The sequence below is a fragment of the Jaculus jaculus genome, chromosome 19 (genome assembly GCF_020740685.1).
Source record: "Jaculus jaculus isolate mJacJac1 chromosome 19, mJacJac1.mat.Y.cur, whole genome shotgun sequence".
NCBI lineage: Eukaryota > Metazoa > Chordata > Mammalia > Rodentia > Dipodidae > Jaculus > Jaculus jaculus.
The window spans coordinates 41169304-41186054 of NC_059120.1; the positions used below are offsets into that span (position 1 = coordinate 41169304).

Consider the following 16751-nt stretch of genomic DNA (forward strand, 5'->3'; position numbering starts at 1 on the left):
AGGTAGGGAGATACGTCCTTAGGATATATGCGCCCAGGAGTGGTATAGCTGGGTCATATGGTAGATCTATTTTTATCTGTCTCGGGAACCTCCGCACTGATTTCCACAATGGCTGGAACAGACTGCATCCCCACCAGCAGTGCAGAAGAGTTCCTCTTTTGCCACATCCTCACAGCATTTATGCCATGTGCTTTCATGATGGTGGCCAATCTGACAGAAGTAAGATGGAATCTCAACGTAGTTTTAATCTGCATTTCCTTGATAGCTATGGGTGTAGAACATTTTTTAGATGTTTATATATCATCTGTATTTCTTCTTTTAAAAAATGTATTTATTTATTTGCAAGCAGTGAGAGATAGATAAAAGAGAGACAGATAGGGAGAGAATAGGCATACCAGGGTCTCCAGCCACTGCAAATGAACTCCAGACACATGTGTCCCTTCTGCATCTGGCTTACATGGGTCCTGGTGAATCGAACCTAGGTCCTTTGGCTTCACAGGCAAACACTTTAACCACTAAGCCATCTCTCTAGCCCCTGTATTTCTTCTTTTGATAACTCACTGTATAGTTGCATAGCCCATTTTTAATTGGGTTGTTTGATTTTTTATTATTTAGTTTTTTGAGTTTTTTGTATATTCTAGATATTAATCCTCTGTCAGATGTATAGATGCCAAAGATTTTCTCCCATTTTGTAGGTTACCTCCTTGCTTTATTCACAGTGTCCTTTGCTGCGCAAAAGCTGTATAATTTCATGAGGTGCCAGCATTTGATATATGGTTTCATTTCCTGAGCAACTGGGATTGTATTCAGAAAATTCCAAGATGAACATGTTGAAGGGTTTCCCCTACTTTTTCCTCTAGCAGTTTTGGAGTTTTAGGTCTGATATTAAGGTCTTTGATCCATTTAGACTTAATTCTTGTGCATGGAGAGAAATAATGATCTATTTTCATCCTTCTATAGATACATGTCCAGTTTTCCCAGCACCATTTGCTGAAGAGGCTGTCTTTTCTCCAATGAGCATTTTTGGCATTTTTATCGAATATCAGGTGGCTATAGTTACCTGGACTTATATCTGGGTTCTCTATTCTCTTTCATTGATCTACATGTCTGTTTTTGTGCCAGTACCATGCTGTTTTTGTTACTATGGCTCTGAAATATAGGTTAAAATCAAGTATGGTGATACAACCAGTCCTATTTTTGTTGCTCAAAATTGTTTTAGATATTCGAGGGTTTTTTTGTGTGTGCTTCCAAATGAACTTTTGGGTTGTTTTTTTCTATTTCTGTGAAGAATGCCATTGGAATTTGGATGGGGATTGCATTGAATTTGTAGATTGTTTGGGGTAAGATTTCCATTTTCACAATATTGATTCTTCCAATGCAAGAACAAGGGATGTCTTTCCATTTCCAAGTGTCTTCTACAATTTCTCACTTGAGTTTCTTAAAGTTTTCATTGTAGAGATCCTTAACAACCTTGGTTAGGTTTATTTCAAAGTACCTCATTATTTTTTGATGCAATTGTGAATGGGAGAGAGTCTCTGATTTCATCCTCTGTGTGTTTGTTGTTAGCATAGGGGAAGGCTACTGATTTCTGTGTGTTTACTTTGTATCCTGACACATGGCTATAGGTGTTTATCAGCTCTAACAGTTTGTTGGTAGAGTCTTTAGGGTCCAAGTAATGATAACTTGATCTCTTCCTTTCCAATTTGTATCCCTTTTATGTGTGTCTCTTGCCTTATTTCCATGGCTAAGACTTCTAGTACTATATTAAATAAAAGTGGGGACAGTGGACACCCTTATCTTGTTCCTGGTTTTAGTGGAAAAGCTTCAAGTTTTTCTCCATTTAGTATTATGTTGGCTATAAGTTTGTCATAAATAGCCTTTTTTATTTGAGATATGTTCCTTCTTTTCCCAGTCTCTGTAGAACTTTTATCATGAAGGGATGTTGGATTTTGTCAAATTCATTTTCTGCATGTAATGAGATATATTATTTTTGTGCTTCAGTTCATTTATATAGTGTAATACGTTTATTGATTTGTGTATGTTGAACCATCCCTGCATCTCTGGGATAAAGCCTACTTTGTCGGGGGGAATGATCTTTCTGATATATTCTTGTATTCTGTTTGACAATATTTTGTTGAGAATTTGGGCATCTATGTTCATGAGTGAGATTGGTCTGTAATTTTCTTTTATTGTTTTATCTTTGTCTGGTTTGGGTATCAGGGTAATGCTAGCTTCATAGAAGAAGTTTGATAGGATTCCTTCCTTTTCTATTTTGTGGAAAAGTTTGAGAAGCATTGGTGTTAGTTCTTCCATGAAGGTGTGGTAAAACTCACCAGTGGACTTTTTTCAATTGGGTGATTTTTTTATAACTGCTTAGATCACCATACTTGTTATAGGTCTATTTAAGTGGTTAATCTCATCTTGATTTAATTTTGGTAGGTCATATAAATCAAAGAGATTATCCATTTCTTTCAGATTTTCAAACTTAGTGGAGTATATGTTTTTATGGTATTTCCCTATGACTTTTTGAATTTCTCTGGTATCTGCTGTGATGCTGCCTTTTTCATGTGTAATTTTATTAATTTGTATCTCTTCTCTCTTTCTTTTGGTGAGATTTGCTAAGGGTTTATCAATCTTATTTATCCTTTCAAAGAACAAACTCTTTGTTTCATTGATTCTTTGAATTGTTTGGGGGGGTCTCTATTTCATTAATTTTTGCCCTAATCTTTATTATTTCTTCCCATCTATTGATTTATGGTTTGCTTTGTACTTCTTTTTCCAAGGCCTTAAGGTAAAGCATTAAGTTGTTTACTTGTGACCTTTCTAATTTCTTAATATAGGCACTTAAAGCTATAAATTTACCTCTTTGGACTGCCTTCATTGTGTCCCAAAGGTTTTGGTATATTGTGTTCTCATTGTCATTTGAGTCTATAAATTTTTTGATTTCCTTCTTGATTTCTTCATTGACCCATTCATTATTTTGTAGAGTATTGTTTAGTTTCCATGATTTCGTGTATGCTCTATAGCTTTCCTTGCTATTGATTTGTAGTTTGATCCCATTGTGATAAGATAGAGTGCAATGAATTATTTCAATTTTCCTGTATTTGTTAAGGTTTTTTTTTGTGTCCTAATATATGGTCTATTTTAGAAAATGCTTCATGTGCTGCTGAAAAGAATGTGTATTCTGCAGCATTTGGATGAAATGACCTGTGGTTATCTGTTAGGTCCATTTGTTCTATGACCTCATTTAATCCAGATGCCTCTCTGTTTATTTTTTGATGAGATGACCTGTCAATTAATGAGAGTGGGGTGGTAAAGTCACCCACTACAATTGTGTTTGCTGGTTGTTATCTAATAGTGTTCTAATAGTGTTTGTTCGATGAAATTGGGAGCCCCTATGTTAGGTACATATATGTTTATGATTATAATGTCCTCCTGTTGGAGTGTTCCTTTAATCAATATGAAGTGACCTTCCTTATCTTTCCTAACTAATTGTTGCAGTCCAGTTCGCATTGCTGGTAGAAATCACCCAACCAAGAGCTGCTTCTGGGAAAAAGAGATTTATTTTGGCTTACAGGCTCGAGGGGAAGCTCCACGATGGCAGGGAAAAACGATGGCATGAGCAGAGGGTGGACATCACCCCCTGGCCAACATAAGGTGGACTACAGCAACAGGAGGGTGTGCCAAACACTGGGATGGGGAAACTGGCTATAAAGCCCATAAGCCCACCCCCAACAATACACTCCCTCCAGGAGGCATTAATTCCCAAATATCCATCAGCTGGGAACCTAGCATTCAGAACACCTAGGTTTATGGGGGACACTTGAATCAAACCACCACACTAATGTTGGACTGAAGCCTACCTTGTCAGATATTAGGATAGTGACCTCAACTTGTTTTCTATGCCCATTTACTTGGAAACCATTTTCCAATATTTCACCCTAAGATAGTGTCCATCCTTTGTAAAAAAAAAGGTAAGTTTTCGCCAGCTATATATCTGATAGAGGATTAATATCTAGGATATACAAAGAACTCAAAAAGTTAAATAATAAGGAATCAAACAAGCCAATCAAAAAATGGGCTATGGAGCTAAATAAAGAGTTCTCAAAGGAAGAAATACGAATGGCATATAAGCATCTAAAAAAATGTTCTACGTCACTAGTCATCAGGGAAATGCAGATTAAAACTACATTGAGATTCCATCTCACTCCTGTCAGATTGGCCACCATCATGAAAACAAATAATCATAAATGTTGGCAGGGATGTGGAAAAAAAGGAACCCTTCTACACTGCTGGTGGGAATGCAATCTGGTCCAGCCATTGTGGTAAATAGTGTGGAGGTACCTAAAACAGCTAGAGATTGATCTACCATATGACCCAGCTATAGCCCTCCTAGGCATATATCCAAAGGACTCATCTCATTTCCTTAGAAGTACGTGCTCAACCATGTTTATTGCTGCTCAATTTATAATAGCTGGGAAATGGAACCAGCCTAGATGTCCCTCAACAGATGAGTGGATAATGAAGATGTGGCACATTTATACAATGGAGTTCTACTCAGCGGTAAAGAAAAATGAAGTTATGAAATTTGCAGAAAAATGGATGGACCTGGAAAGTATTATACTAAGTGAGGTAACCCAGGCCCAGAAAGCCAAGTGCCACATGTTCTCTCTCATATGTGGATCCTAGCTACAGATGATTGGGCTTCTGGGTGAGAATGAAAATACTTAGTAGCAGAGGCCAGTAAGTTAAAAAGGAGACATAAAGGGAAGAGAAAGGAAGGGAGGAGGGTACTTAATAGGTTGATATTGTATATATGTAAGTACAATGATTGTGATGGGGAGGTAATATGATGGAGAATGGGATTTCAAAGTGGAAAGCATGGGGGGTGGGGAGGGAGGGAATTACCATGGGATTTTTTTAATAATCATGGAAAATGCTAATAAAAACATTAAAAAAAAAATAAAAGACCATTTTAGATGGAGAAAAAAAAAAGGTAAGTTTATTGGAGGCAACAAGTTGAAGGATCCTGCTTTTTAACCCAGTCTGCAAATCTATGGCTTTTGATTGGGACATTGAGACCATTGATATTAAGAGGTATTGAATGGCGTGTATTTATTTTTGCCATTTTTTGTTGTTGTTGTTTTGTACTTCTTCTGGTTTTACCTGTACTCTCTTGGATTAACTAGTAGTTAAGTATGGTTTGTTTCTTCCAGGTTCCTTATATGTGTGCTTTTCTTTCTCTTCAGCATGGAGGATCCTTTCATGTGTTTTCTGTTGAGCTGGTTTTGTCTTCAAATATTCCTTTTGCCTGCTTTTGTTGGAGAATGTCCTTATTTCTCCATCTGTTTGGATGGATAGCTTTGCAGGACAAAGTAACCTTGGTTGACAGTTGTTACTTTTCAGAACTTGTAATATATCATTCAAAGCCCTCCTGCCTTTTAAAGTTTGTGTTGAGTAATATGCTGTTATCCTGATGGGCTTGCCTTTGTATGTGACTTGATTTTTCTCTCTAACTGCTTTCAATATGTTTTTTTTTTTTTTGGTTTGTGTGTTTGGTAGTTTAATTATAATATAACGAGGAGAGGTTTTTTCAGGTTTTGTCTATTTGGTGTTCTAAAGGCTTCCTATATCTGCATTGGCATCTCTTTCCCAATTTGGGGAAGTTTTCTTCTATAATTTTGTTGAAAATGCCTACTATGACTTTGGAGTGAAATTTTCCTTCTATTATATCCTGAATTATTATGTTTGATCTTTTCATAGTATCCCAAATATCTTGAAATCCACATTCATGCCTTCCTATTAGCTTGTCTTTCTCTTTGTTGGACTGTATTAGATCTGCCACCTGGTCTTCTAGTTTAAATATTCTGTCTTCTCCTTCATCCATTCTATAGGTGAGATTTCCTACAGAGTTTTTTCTTTTTCCACTGTGTTTTTCATTGCTAGGTTTGTTTTATTATTATTTCTATTTCCTTATTTGTGTCTTGTATTGACCTCTTTATTCATTAAATTGTTTTCCTGTGTCTTCTTTCATTCCTTTGACTTTCCCTTTGATTTCTTTGAACATATTTATAATCATTCTTTTGAAATCTTTCTCAGGCATTTCCTCTAAATCAGTCTCATTGGAGGTCATTTCTGATGGATTAATAGTTTGTATGGTCTTGATTGATTTCTTTTTATGTTTCTTGTATTATAATGTAGAGATTTTTGCATCTTGGATTAGTTTAATGCTTGGGTTTTCTAATTATCTAATATTATTAGATGTATCAATCAATCTGATGTTATATATCTTCAGGATAGGAGCTTACGGTGCTAAGTGTGGCACTTAAGATTCTCAGAGTAACCACAAAAGTGACCCTAGGTGTTGAGTTTGCCTGCTATGAGAGTATTCTAGTAGGCTGGGTAGAAAAAAAATATAGGTAAATTCTAAATTTTAACTAAACAGTATACACATTCAATGAAAACCAGCCCAGAGTATATATGCAAGAGTAGGTATTACTATAAACAGATCCTCTAACAAAGTCACAGTCCCTAAGGATGTGTGTTGCCGCACAACCTTAATCCTGTCACCTGGGAAGCTGAGATGTCTGGTCTGTAAAGGGTCCAAGGTCAGCTTGTGACTGAGTGAGACCCTTCCCCAATGAACAACAGAAAAGGAGACAAAGGCACTATAAATCAGGAAGCAACAAATGGCAATGCTAAAATATATCTTAAAAATGGCAAATCCATCAGATTTAACATATTATTTATCCTGACATAAAAGGTTCAATTAACATTTCTGATTCAAGCCTATATACCAGGCTGATTTGGCAGGTACTGACCTGGTATAATCCCAGTTGCCTTTTGGGATGGCTTTGGTCTCAATTATGGTGTGCACTTGGGTCTCTCTTTGCTGTGCTGTGGGCTCAGGCAGGCTGGCTGTGTCAGTGGGTCGCTGCTCTGATCACCTGTGCTGGATGCTGTGTAGGTGAGCTCCCTACCCCAGGTCTCTGGTGCTTGCCGGCACTTGTGCTGACAGTGGGGGAGGGGAGGCTGTGGGTGGTGGCTGAAGTTCTCCCGCTGGTCCTCTCAATCCTCTTCCTCACAAGCCGCTCTGCTGGTCCCTGCCATCCTCCCCTTCACATTTTTTGAGTTTGTGAGCAGGCCGATGTGCATGGAAAATCCCCTCACCTGGCTTTTCTTGCGGATCAGGCCAAGCCTGGCAACTGCGGCCACACAGATCTGGTGCTGCTGCTGTTGGAGCCGCTTCTGTGGTCTCGAGATGCTCTGGATCTCTCCCACTTCTCTGCTGTGGTTGATAATTTCTTATAGACCTCACTTTTTAGTAGAAGAGTGTATTTTTCTGGGATTATTTTGCTTTTGCTCCCCTAGACTGCTTTGGCGTGGTTCCTATGCTGCCATCTTAACTGAAAGTCTGCTTAAAGTATTACGTATCTTAACCAGAAGTCTGCTTAAAGTACTGTGTAGGAGAAGCATAACTGGGTAAATGCTCTGATGGCTGATGAAATATACAATTCAATTTAAATGAAGTTGATGATATGTAAACTCAACAAAGCTGCCATCAGGAACCCACTAATACAGCTTGGGTCAGTCAGATGCTGCATTCTGAACTTGCTATAACTAGAGGCTGTGAGGGCAGAGGAGCCAGTTTATGAGACCAGCAGCTTCTCTGGCCAGAGTTTATGTTACAATGGGGGAGGGGCACAGCTCCTAGATGGGGAGGGTATGAACAGAAAAAAATAATTGGTGTCCACCACACTAGATATTTATAGAGAATTTACAGTTGCCCAAACACTGAATTAAATGCTTCTGCCAAATTATTAGTACCACTGTGGGTATAGAAAACCCATTTTGTAAGTGGTTTGAGACTTAAGTTACATAAATTGCCCAGAGTCATTTAACTAGTTAGTAACTCACACAGGCCTAGAGTTCAACCCCAGATCCGACTCCTGCCTCTTCTCTTAATTATTAGGCCATGCTGCCTCCCTCTGGCTTTATATGAGTTACTAAAAACTTCTAGAACACACCACTAGAGACCTAATGTTAGATTCCTTCCTCTATTTCCTTTACGTATTACTCTTTCACTGAGGGAGACCTTTCTGACATGAGAACTGTGAGCTTCTTGTGCCAACAGGAAATGACCACTGGTAATCTTGAAGAAGTTGCAGAAGACTAAAGATGATTACTCAGCCCCTACTAACCACACCACCATCCACATCACCTTCCTCCAGCTTGTCCAGGGCGTAAAGAATTGGAACAAGCCAGGCATGGTGGCGCATGCCTTTAATCTTAGCACTTGGGAGGCAGAGGTAGGAAGATGGTTGTGAGTCAGAGGCCACCCTGAGACTACATAGTGAATTCCAGGTCAGCCTGGGCTAGTAGAGTAAGACCTACCTCAGGAAAAGAAAAGAAAAGAAAAGAAAAGAAAAGAGAAGAGAAGAGAAGAGAAGAGAAGAGAAGAGAAGAGAAGAGAAGAGAAGAGAAGAAAAGAAAAGAAAAGAAAAGAAAAGAAAAGAAAAGAAAAGAAAAGAAAAGAAAAGAAAAGAAAAGAACTGGGACAAGAATACATCTTGCAAAAAGTCATGATGCAGTAGTAGGACTGTAACAGTCTTCTGATCTGCCAGCCAGTTAACCTCACTCTCAAAACAAAAAAATAAGGTTAACTTGGCAAGATGTGTGCATAGCACACCAAATACAGCTTATTTTCCAAGTGTTCTCAAGTTGTCCGCTTAATAATCTGCTCTTGAATCCTGCCAGCGTTCTGATGGCAGAATTGGTGGATGCCAAGCCTGTTGGTCTGTAATTTCTCGAACCTCCTTTTTTGTTTAAAAATATTAACAGGTTTTCCATCTCTAGCCTCTTGGTGTTTCTCTGGAGCACCGTCAACTGTTCGAGGCCACAGGCAGGGGTGCTGCAGTCCCATCTACACGTCCCCCCTGGTCTCCAGGGTAGGGTCGATGTGTACCTCTGACGGGAGTTGACTGAGTCCAGCTGGGCCCTTGCCCACTCTCCCTCCCTGGTTTTGGGCTTCAGATCCTTCCAGCCTTTCCCAAATGAAATGTGTTCCTCTGGGGTAAAGACAGCAGAAGCGCTGGGAGAGGAGTTATTCTGTTTTCTATCTGTCATCTGCTCCCGCACACCATCTGCCCAGCAGTGGGTACAGCTCCCCCCGCCCCGTTCTTCAGTTCTTTCTTCAGTCGTTTTAAACAGCCACCGTGTTGTCCTAGCGTTTTCACCAGCATTAGCCACTCTCGCACTCAGCCTTCCCAACTCTGGCCTTCCACACAGATACCTTTCATCCAGGACCTCTTAGAATCTAGCTAGCATGAGATATCTAAGGGGCAGCTGCTTGTCTCCAACATTAGGAGTATGCACATTTGGGACAAATAACTCTTTTTAGAGTTCCCCACCAGCAGAAACCATAGTTCTAGAATGCCTAGAGAAAAGCAAGTGTATTTAATGTTTACAAGCTGCATATGTCACAATGGGATTATACCTTACTATCTTCACTTTATAGTCAAAGAAACTGAGGCCCAAAGTAAAAAGGTTATTTAATGATGGTGCTGGGTGACTCGTGAACCCAGGTCATTCTCATGCAGAATCCAATCGTGACCTCTCCATTAAAAGTCTTTCCTGAATGTCATATACAAAAAGGCAAATGTGGCCACAAAAGGCCAATGGGAGCCTAGCAGGACCTAATGGTAGTGTGTCTGGAACAACTTGAGTGAGGCCCTGGATACTAAGGAGGAAGACAGTTCAAAAACCCTACTTCAGGGGCTGGAGAGACGGCTTAGCAGTTAAGCGCTTGCCTGTGAAGCCTAAGGACCCTGGTTCGAGGCTCGATTCCCCAGGACCCACTTTAGCCAGATGCACAAGGGGGCGCACGCGTCTGGAGTTAGTTTGCAGCGGCTAGAAGCCCTGGCGCACCCATTCTCTCTGTCTCTATCTGCCTCTTCCTCTCTCTGTCTGTCACTCTCAAATAAATAAATAAAAACAAAAAATTTTTTTTAAAAAAACCCTACTTCAGGGTTAAGACCTGATCTTGATTCCCAGTACTCACATAAGGTGCTGGGAATAGTGGTGTATGCCTCTAATGCCAGCACTATGGAGGCAGAGATAGGAGTAACCCTGGGGGTCCCCTAATCGGTCTCCTCCTCTAACCAGTCTGCTTTGTTTGGTGAGCTCCAGGCCAATGACAGTCCCTGTCTCAAAGGAGGTGGATGATGCTTCTGAAGATGTCACCCAAAATTTTCCCCTGGCCTAAACACACATTAAAAACTACTTCATAAGCCAGGCGCAGTGGCACATACCTTTAATCCCAGCACTCGGAAGGCAGAGGTAGGAGTATCGCCGTGAGTTCAAGGCCATCTTGAGACTACATAATGAATTCCAGGTCAGCCTGGGCTAGAGTGAGACCTTACCTCAAAAAAAAAAAAAAAAAAAAAAAAAAACCTGCTTCATAGGGTTTTGAGGGGTTTACATGATATTCATTCATTCATTCACCAGTAGCTGTCATCATGCCCTGTCCTCTCCAAGCCCTTCAGTTCAGGTAAGGACCTCACACCTCCGACTCAGATTACCCATCTCCTTCCTTCCATGCCTTCTCTGGAAACCCAGAACATTTGGGTCACCACAGGCTAGGTGTCTTTGGGCCTCACTATTTTAGCAGCAAATATACCTAGTCATGCTAAACTTGGGCATACAGAGGGCACAGGGGCAGTGAGATGATGCCCCTGGCTATAGATAGAGGAGTTATCACAGTTCTTTTCTTAATAAGGCCTTTAAATTATCTCAGTAAAGAGGAGGCTAAACACTTAACCACTGTGGAAAGCATCTTATTGATTGCAGGAGAGAGGCTCTGGCCAGCCTGCCCGGGGCTGAGCAGGAGCCAGGCCACACTGGTCCCAGGGGGCAGCTGCCAGTGTGTGAAGCACTTACAAGATCGTTTGCCAGGCTTCGAGGAGCCCAGCACACAGTCCCAGAGTGGCTTAATGGCTGAAGTAGGCTGCGTTCCAGAGCGTCTGGACTTCTCTGAGGCAGTGTGGTTGATAGAAAAGAGATCAAAGCAAGGCAGCAAGCTTCACCTCAGCTAAGCAAAAGGCAACCCATGTGACAGCCTGGGCCTCAGTCCCTGCATGTGTACAGTGGGGCCAAGTATATGAAATACACAGGGCATGTGGGCTTAGATGAGAAAAAAATCTGTAAGATCTTTGTAAATTATGAATCTCCACATAAACAGAAACTGAGTTTTTTGTTATCTTCATGATCACAAGTGAGATCCTGTTCCTCTTCTGCTAAAAACTCACCTAAGGCTCCCCGTGCCCTTGTACTCAAGTCTGTGACCCCCACCATGGAGCTCTGAACACCGAATGGTTTGGTCCCTGCCTGCCGCCTCAACATCCTTTGTATAACTCTCCCGTCTCTCAACTGTGCTCAGCCTTGCTGGCTTCTTGACAGCTATTGGAACAAGTTCCTTCCTGCTTCCCAAAGGCCCCTGTACTCTGATCCTTCGGCCAAACACATCTAGGTCAGGGTGTTTTTCATAGCTTGATCCTTCACCTTCAGATCATATCTTACTTATTTTGTTATTTTTATTTATTTATTTGAGAGAGGGAAAGAGAGAGGCAGAGAGAGAGAGAATGGGAAGTCCAGGACCTTTGGCTGCCACAAACTCCAGACCAATGGGTCACTTTATACATCTAGCTTATGGGGTTCCTGGGGAATCAAGCCTGGGTTCTTTGGCTTTGCAGGCAAGTACCTTAACCACTAAGCCATCTCTCCAGCCCTGGTCTTAGTTTAAATGTCAGCACCTTGGTGTGGCCTTCCATCACCATACTCTCACCATCGGTCACAGTATCTACTTTTGTTCTCTTCACAGAAACAACCCATGTCACAATGTGTTCACTTCTCTGTGTGGTCTTCCTTACGGTGAGCTGGCTCCATGATCTTGCCTGTTTCCCAAATTGTACCACTGAACATGGAACATAGTAGGCAGTCTGAACTATTGATAGAGGAACTTAGGGAGGATGGATGAGTGGATGATTGGCTGAGAACTTGTTTCCCAAATGTCCCTCACTTCCTTATACACTGTTTTTCTCTCTCTCTCTCTCTCCTCTTTCTCTCTCTCTCTTTCTCTCAGATATGGAGACATGGTGCCTAAGACAATTGCAGGAAAGATCTTCGGCTCTATCTGCTCCCTGAGTGGGGTCCTGGTCATTGCCCTGCCAGTCCCTGTGATTGTCTCCAACTTCAGCAGGATTTACCATCAGAACCAGAGAGCTGATAAACGTAGGGCACAAAAGGTAAGCTATACTGGGGAGCTGGCTCAGTAGGTAAGTGCTCTCCACACAAGCACGAGGACCTGACTTTAGATCTCCAGCCATGTCCAAATCCAGCTGAACCATGAGCTCTGGGTCAGTGAGGGCCCCTGTGTCCAAAAAATAAGGTGGAAGCCAGGCATGGTGGTGCACGCCTTTAATCTCAGCACTCAAGATGCAGAGGTAGGAGGATCACCATGAGTTTGAGGCCACCCAAGAATACAGAGTGAATTCCAGGTCAGCTTGGGCTAGAGTGAGACCGTACCTCAAAAAACAAAAATAAATAAATAAATAAACAGAGGGCTTGAGAGATGGCTTGGCAGTTAAGGCTTTTGCCTACGAAGCCAAAGGACCCAGGTTCAATTTCCCAGGACCCATGAAATCCAGATACACAAGAGGTACATTCATCTGGAGTTCATTTGCAGTGGCTAGAGGCCCTGCTGTGTCCATTCTCTCTCTCTCTCTCTCTCTTTCTTTCTCTCTGCTTGCAAATAAAGAAAATTTTAAAAATGATAATAAATAAATAAATAAGGTGGAGAGCAATTGAAGAAGACACCCAGTATCAATCTCTGACCTCAATACTCATGCACCCACACGTGCATGTATGCCAGCACACACAGGTTTTCACATATATACACACACACACACACCATGGGGTCAGGGAGGAGCACAAGGAGCAGGGGGCACAGGCAGGTTGCCAGGCCTAGAGTCCCTGAGAGGATTCCTGTAGTTGGAAAGATGCAGCATTTCTTCCTACCTACCAGTATCCTAAATTTTAATACCAGTTGGCTTGAAAAGGCAACAAACCCTCAATTATCCATGAGCTGATTCTCCTCCATTTGGACAGTCTATGGAAGTTATCTTGGTCCTTAGCTCCACCTCCATTCCCCCAGCCACGGCCATCCGGCAGCCTCCGAGTCCTCCTTCTCCCACCAAGAGCTTCATGGGAAACAAAAATCTCAGTTTAATATCCTGTAACAGCCTATACAAAACCTAATGACAAAAATAAATGTGCAGAAAAGAAAAATGAACACTACAAAAGGAGGACATTCTGAGGCCATTGAGTTCTGGGACAAGGACACATCAGGCTTTTGTAACCACCAGGATGTCATGAGGCAAAGGCACAGACCCCAACTGATGACCAAGGAGTCATCCTCAGGCCCGAGGAAAGTTCTACATGGTGCTTGGTTTGTCCTTAAGATGAAAGGTAAGTAAAAGACGACCATTGCCTGCCCACAGAGAGGGCGATGTCTGCAGGCTCGGGTCCTGAGGAGAAGCCTCTTTTGCACTTGGTCCTTGGCCTTTTCTCGAGGACAGCACATCCATTCAGATCACTTGCGTCCCAAGACACCTTCTAGAGATGGCTTCTGGCAATGGATATTACCGGCTTTCTTATATCAGTCCACTGTTGTGACCAAGTGCTCAGGATATAAGAGGAGGAAAGATCTGGTTTGGCTCACAGTTTCAGAAGGGTCAGTCCAAGGTTGCTTAGCCCCTTGCGCTTGCACAAAACACAGTGGCAGCGAAGCATGTGGAGGTTGCTTGTCTCTTGGTAGAGAGGCAGAGAAAAGGAGAATGTCAGTGCCCTGATGCCTTTTTTCTTTTATTCCATCCGAGCCTAAAGTCCATAGGATGGCGGCACCCATGTTCAGGGTGAGTCTTCCCCCTTCAGTCAGTTCTGGAACTGCGCTCACTAACTATTCTACACCCAGTCAAGTGGACTAGCCATCATGGTTCCTCTCAGAGAAGGGGTATCTGAGGGGAAGCTTCCATTTCTCTCTTGGACTGGGCTAGAATGTGGTGCCCTTATCAGCACCTCTGCCCCTGGACGCATGGGCAGGGCCTCTAAGTACAAAGGACAGAAAGGAGCTTGTTGAAAGATTACCTCAGGGAGACCTAACACTTTTTATCTCTGTATATTTTCATTCATTCATTTCTTCTACAAACATTGACTAAGCACTTACTATGTGGCAGGCCCTTTCACTGGAGTATTTTCTCCTACTTGCAGGGATAATCCCTAGGTAGCAGGGCTCCATACTGGATATAAGAATCCAGGATGCCAGGGCTAGAGAGATGGCTTAGTGGTTAAGGTGCTTCCCTGTGAAGCCTAAGGACCCAAGTTCAATTCCCTAGTACCCACATAAGCCAGATGCACAAGGTGGCACAAGTGTCTGGGGTTTGTTTGTTTTTTTTTTTTGTGTGTGTGTGTGTGTTCTTTTTGCAATGACTGGAGGCCCTGGAACACCTATTTTCATTCATATTCTCTCTCTCTCTCCAATAAATAAATAAATATTAAATTTTAATCAAAAAAAGAATCCAGAATTCCAGAATAGATGTAGGTATACTGACTATAACAATACCACAACTTTGTGAAAGCCAGCTCTGAAATGTGTTAACCATGATTATATAATATGCTTTACACAGAATAATATGCAGTAAAACATACACAATGTAATAATGTACACAATATATATACTAGCCCCATTTGGTTCCTACCTCCCACACACTGCCTATTGTGTGTCCTTGTGGTCACCTCTCCTTGCCCATGTCCCCAGCTACCTATTACGCAATGTTGTTGGTTTTAAGGTTTTTCTCCTGGTGTCCCCTCTGTGTCCTCCAGCATCTGTCTTCTGTCTCACCCAAGGTCAAGGTTTCCCCACCCCAACCCCTGCCGGTCACTGCAGAAACGGAAGTCTTCTCTCTCCCTGCTCAAGTCAGCTGGAAAATCTGAACAATGACTAAATTCACTATTCAGTTCTGAATAAAGGGGCTGGAAGAAACTGAGCCATATATCCAAACCCAGGAGCCTGGGGCCAGAGGACCAAGAATCCTATGGTCCACATACTGCCCCCAAGTGTGGGTAACATGGACTGAGGCTTTTGGCAGAGCAGGTGGGATCCACAGGAGCCCTAGCTTGCTGGTGACAGGCCTCCAGAGGTAGTGCAGCTCTGCCCACACCCATCCCTACATCTCGGCGCAGCTCGTCTGCATGGTTTCCCATGGTCTGGAAGGTCATTGCTTGTGATTAAAATCCAGGAGTAACTGTTTTTCTTCCTCCCTCTATACTACTCAGGATGATGCTCCCTCCCCCCCCCCAACGCACACACTCCTCTCATTTTGAGATCAGAGTAAATGTTTACAGTGTTTTCATCTAGCCAAGACACTGTTTCTCCTCAAGGTTGCTCACTTCTGTGTCTTTCCCCTTGGGCTTCCTGTAAGAGGGGAAATAAAAACAATACTGTCTGCTTCTAGCAGTGAGTCTGTCATGGTGAGCCAAGGCAGGCAGGCCCAGGGGACGTCACGGGAGTAGAGAGGTGGGGCAGGAGGAGGTTATGGAAGCTAATGATAGGCTTCAGCCTCAATTACGTTCCTGGGGCTTTGCTGGCCGTGGAGGTAAGGTTGCCTTGTGCATAGTCTCAGAAAGAGATAAAGGTCATCATCACACCTGCCAATGGGGACTGGGAGGTTGGCTTTGGAGGCTATGACCTCTGGGCCAAGAGAACTGGAGGTCGGCAGGAGCTGTCCAGCAGCGCACAGGGAGAATACTCTGCAGAGGGGCATTTGGAACCCATCACCAGTCCTACTTCTGCCCATGCTTTTGGGCCTTGGGGGAGATTATGTTATTTTGTTGCTTTCTGTTTGTTTTTAACCATTTATTTATTATTTGCAAACAGAGAGAGAAAGTGACAGAATGGGAATGCCAGAGCCTCGTGCTACTGCAAATGAGCTCCAGACATATGCACCACTTTATATGTTGTGCATCTGGCTTTAAGTGGGTACTAGGGAATCGAACCTAGGTCATCAAGCATTGCAAGCAAGTTCCTTTAACTGCTGAGTCATCTCTTCAGTCCCCGGTTCTGTATTTGTTGTTCTTGGTGGGGGGTGGGGGTCATACACAGGCTTTGTGCATGCTAGGCAAATGTTCTACACTGAGTTAGACACTCAGCATCATATTCTTTGATTTGAATGAAATACTTTCTTTTTTTCTTTTTTGAGGTAGGGTCTCACTCTCTAGCCCAGGCTGACCTGGAATTCACTATGTAGTTTCAGGGTGGCCTCAAACTCACAGCGATCCACCTACCACTGCTTCTTGAGTGCTGGTATTAAAGGTGTATGCCACAATGCCTGGCCAATATTTTCTTTTAAAAAATATTTTATTTATTTATTTGAGAGAGAGAGAGAGAAAGAGGCAGAAAGAGAGAGAGAAAGAGAATGTGCATGCCAGGGCCTTCTGCCACTGCAAACGAACTCCAGAGCCATGTGCCCCCTGTACATCTGGCTTACATGGGTCCTGGGGAATAGAACCTGGATTCTTCAGCTTCACAGGCAAGAGCCTTAACCGCTAAGCCATCTCTCCAGCCCTGGAATATTTTCTTGAAATAGTTATAGGTTCAGATATAGTTGCCATCACTTCTTGGCTAAGATCAAGTGCAG

General features: G+C 42.4%; 1 protein-coding gene across 2 annotated transcripts in view; it reads left to right on the plus strand.

Annotated features, from left to right (window-relative positions):
• Positions 1–16751, plus strand: part of Kcnd3 (potassium voltage-gated channel subfamily D member 3) — a 245939-nt gene that overhangs the window by 214073 nt on the left and 15115 nt on the right. For both annotated transcript variants that reach the window (XM_004658986.2, XM_004658987.2), the window contains exon 2: positions 12140–12302. In XM_004658986.2, coding sequence (XP_004659043.1) covers positions 12140–12302 — 163 coding nt within the window. The remainder of the gene's footprint in view (positions 1–12139; positions 12303–16751) is intronic.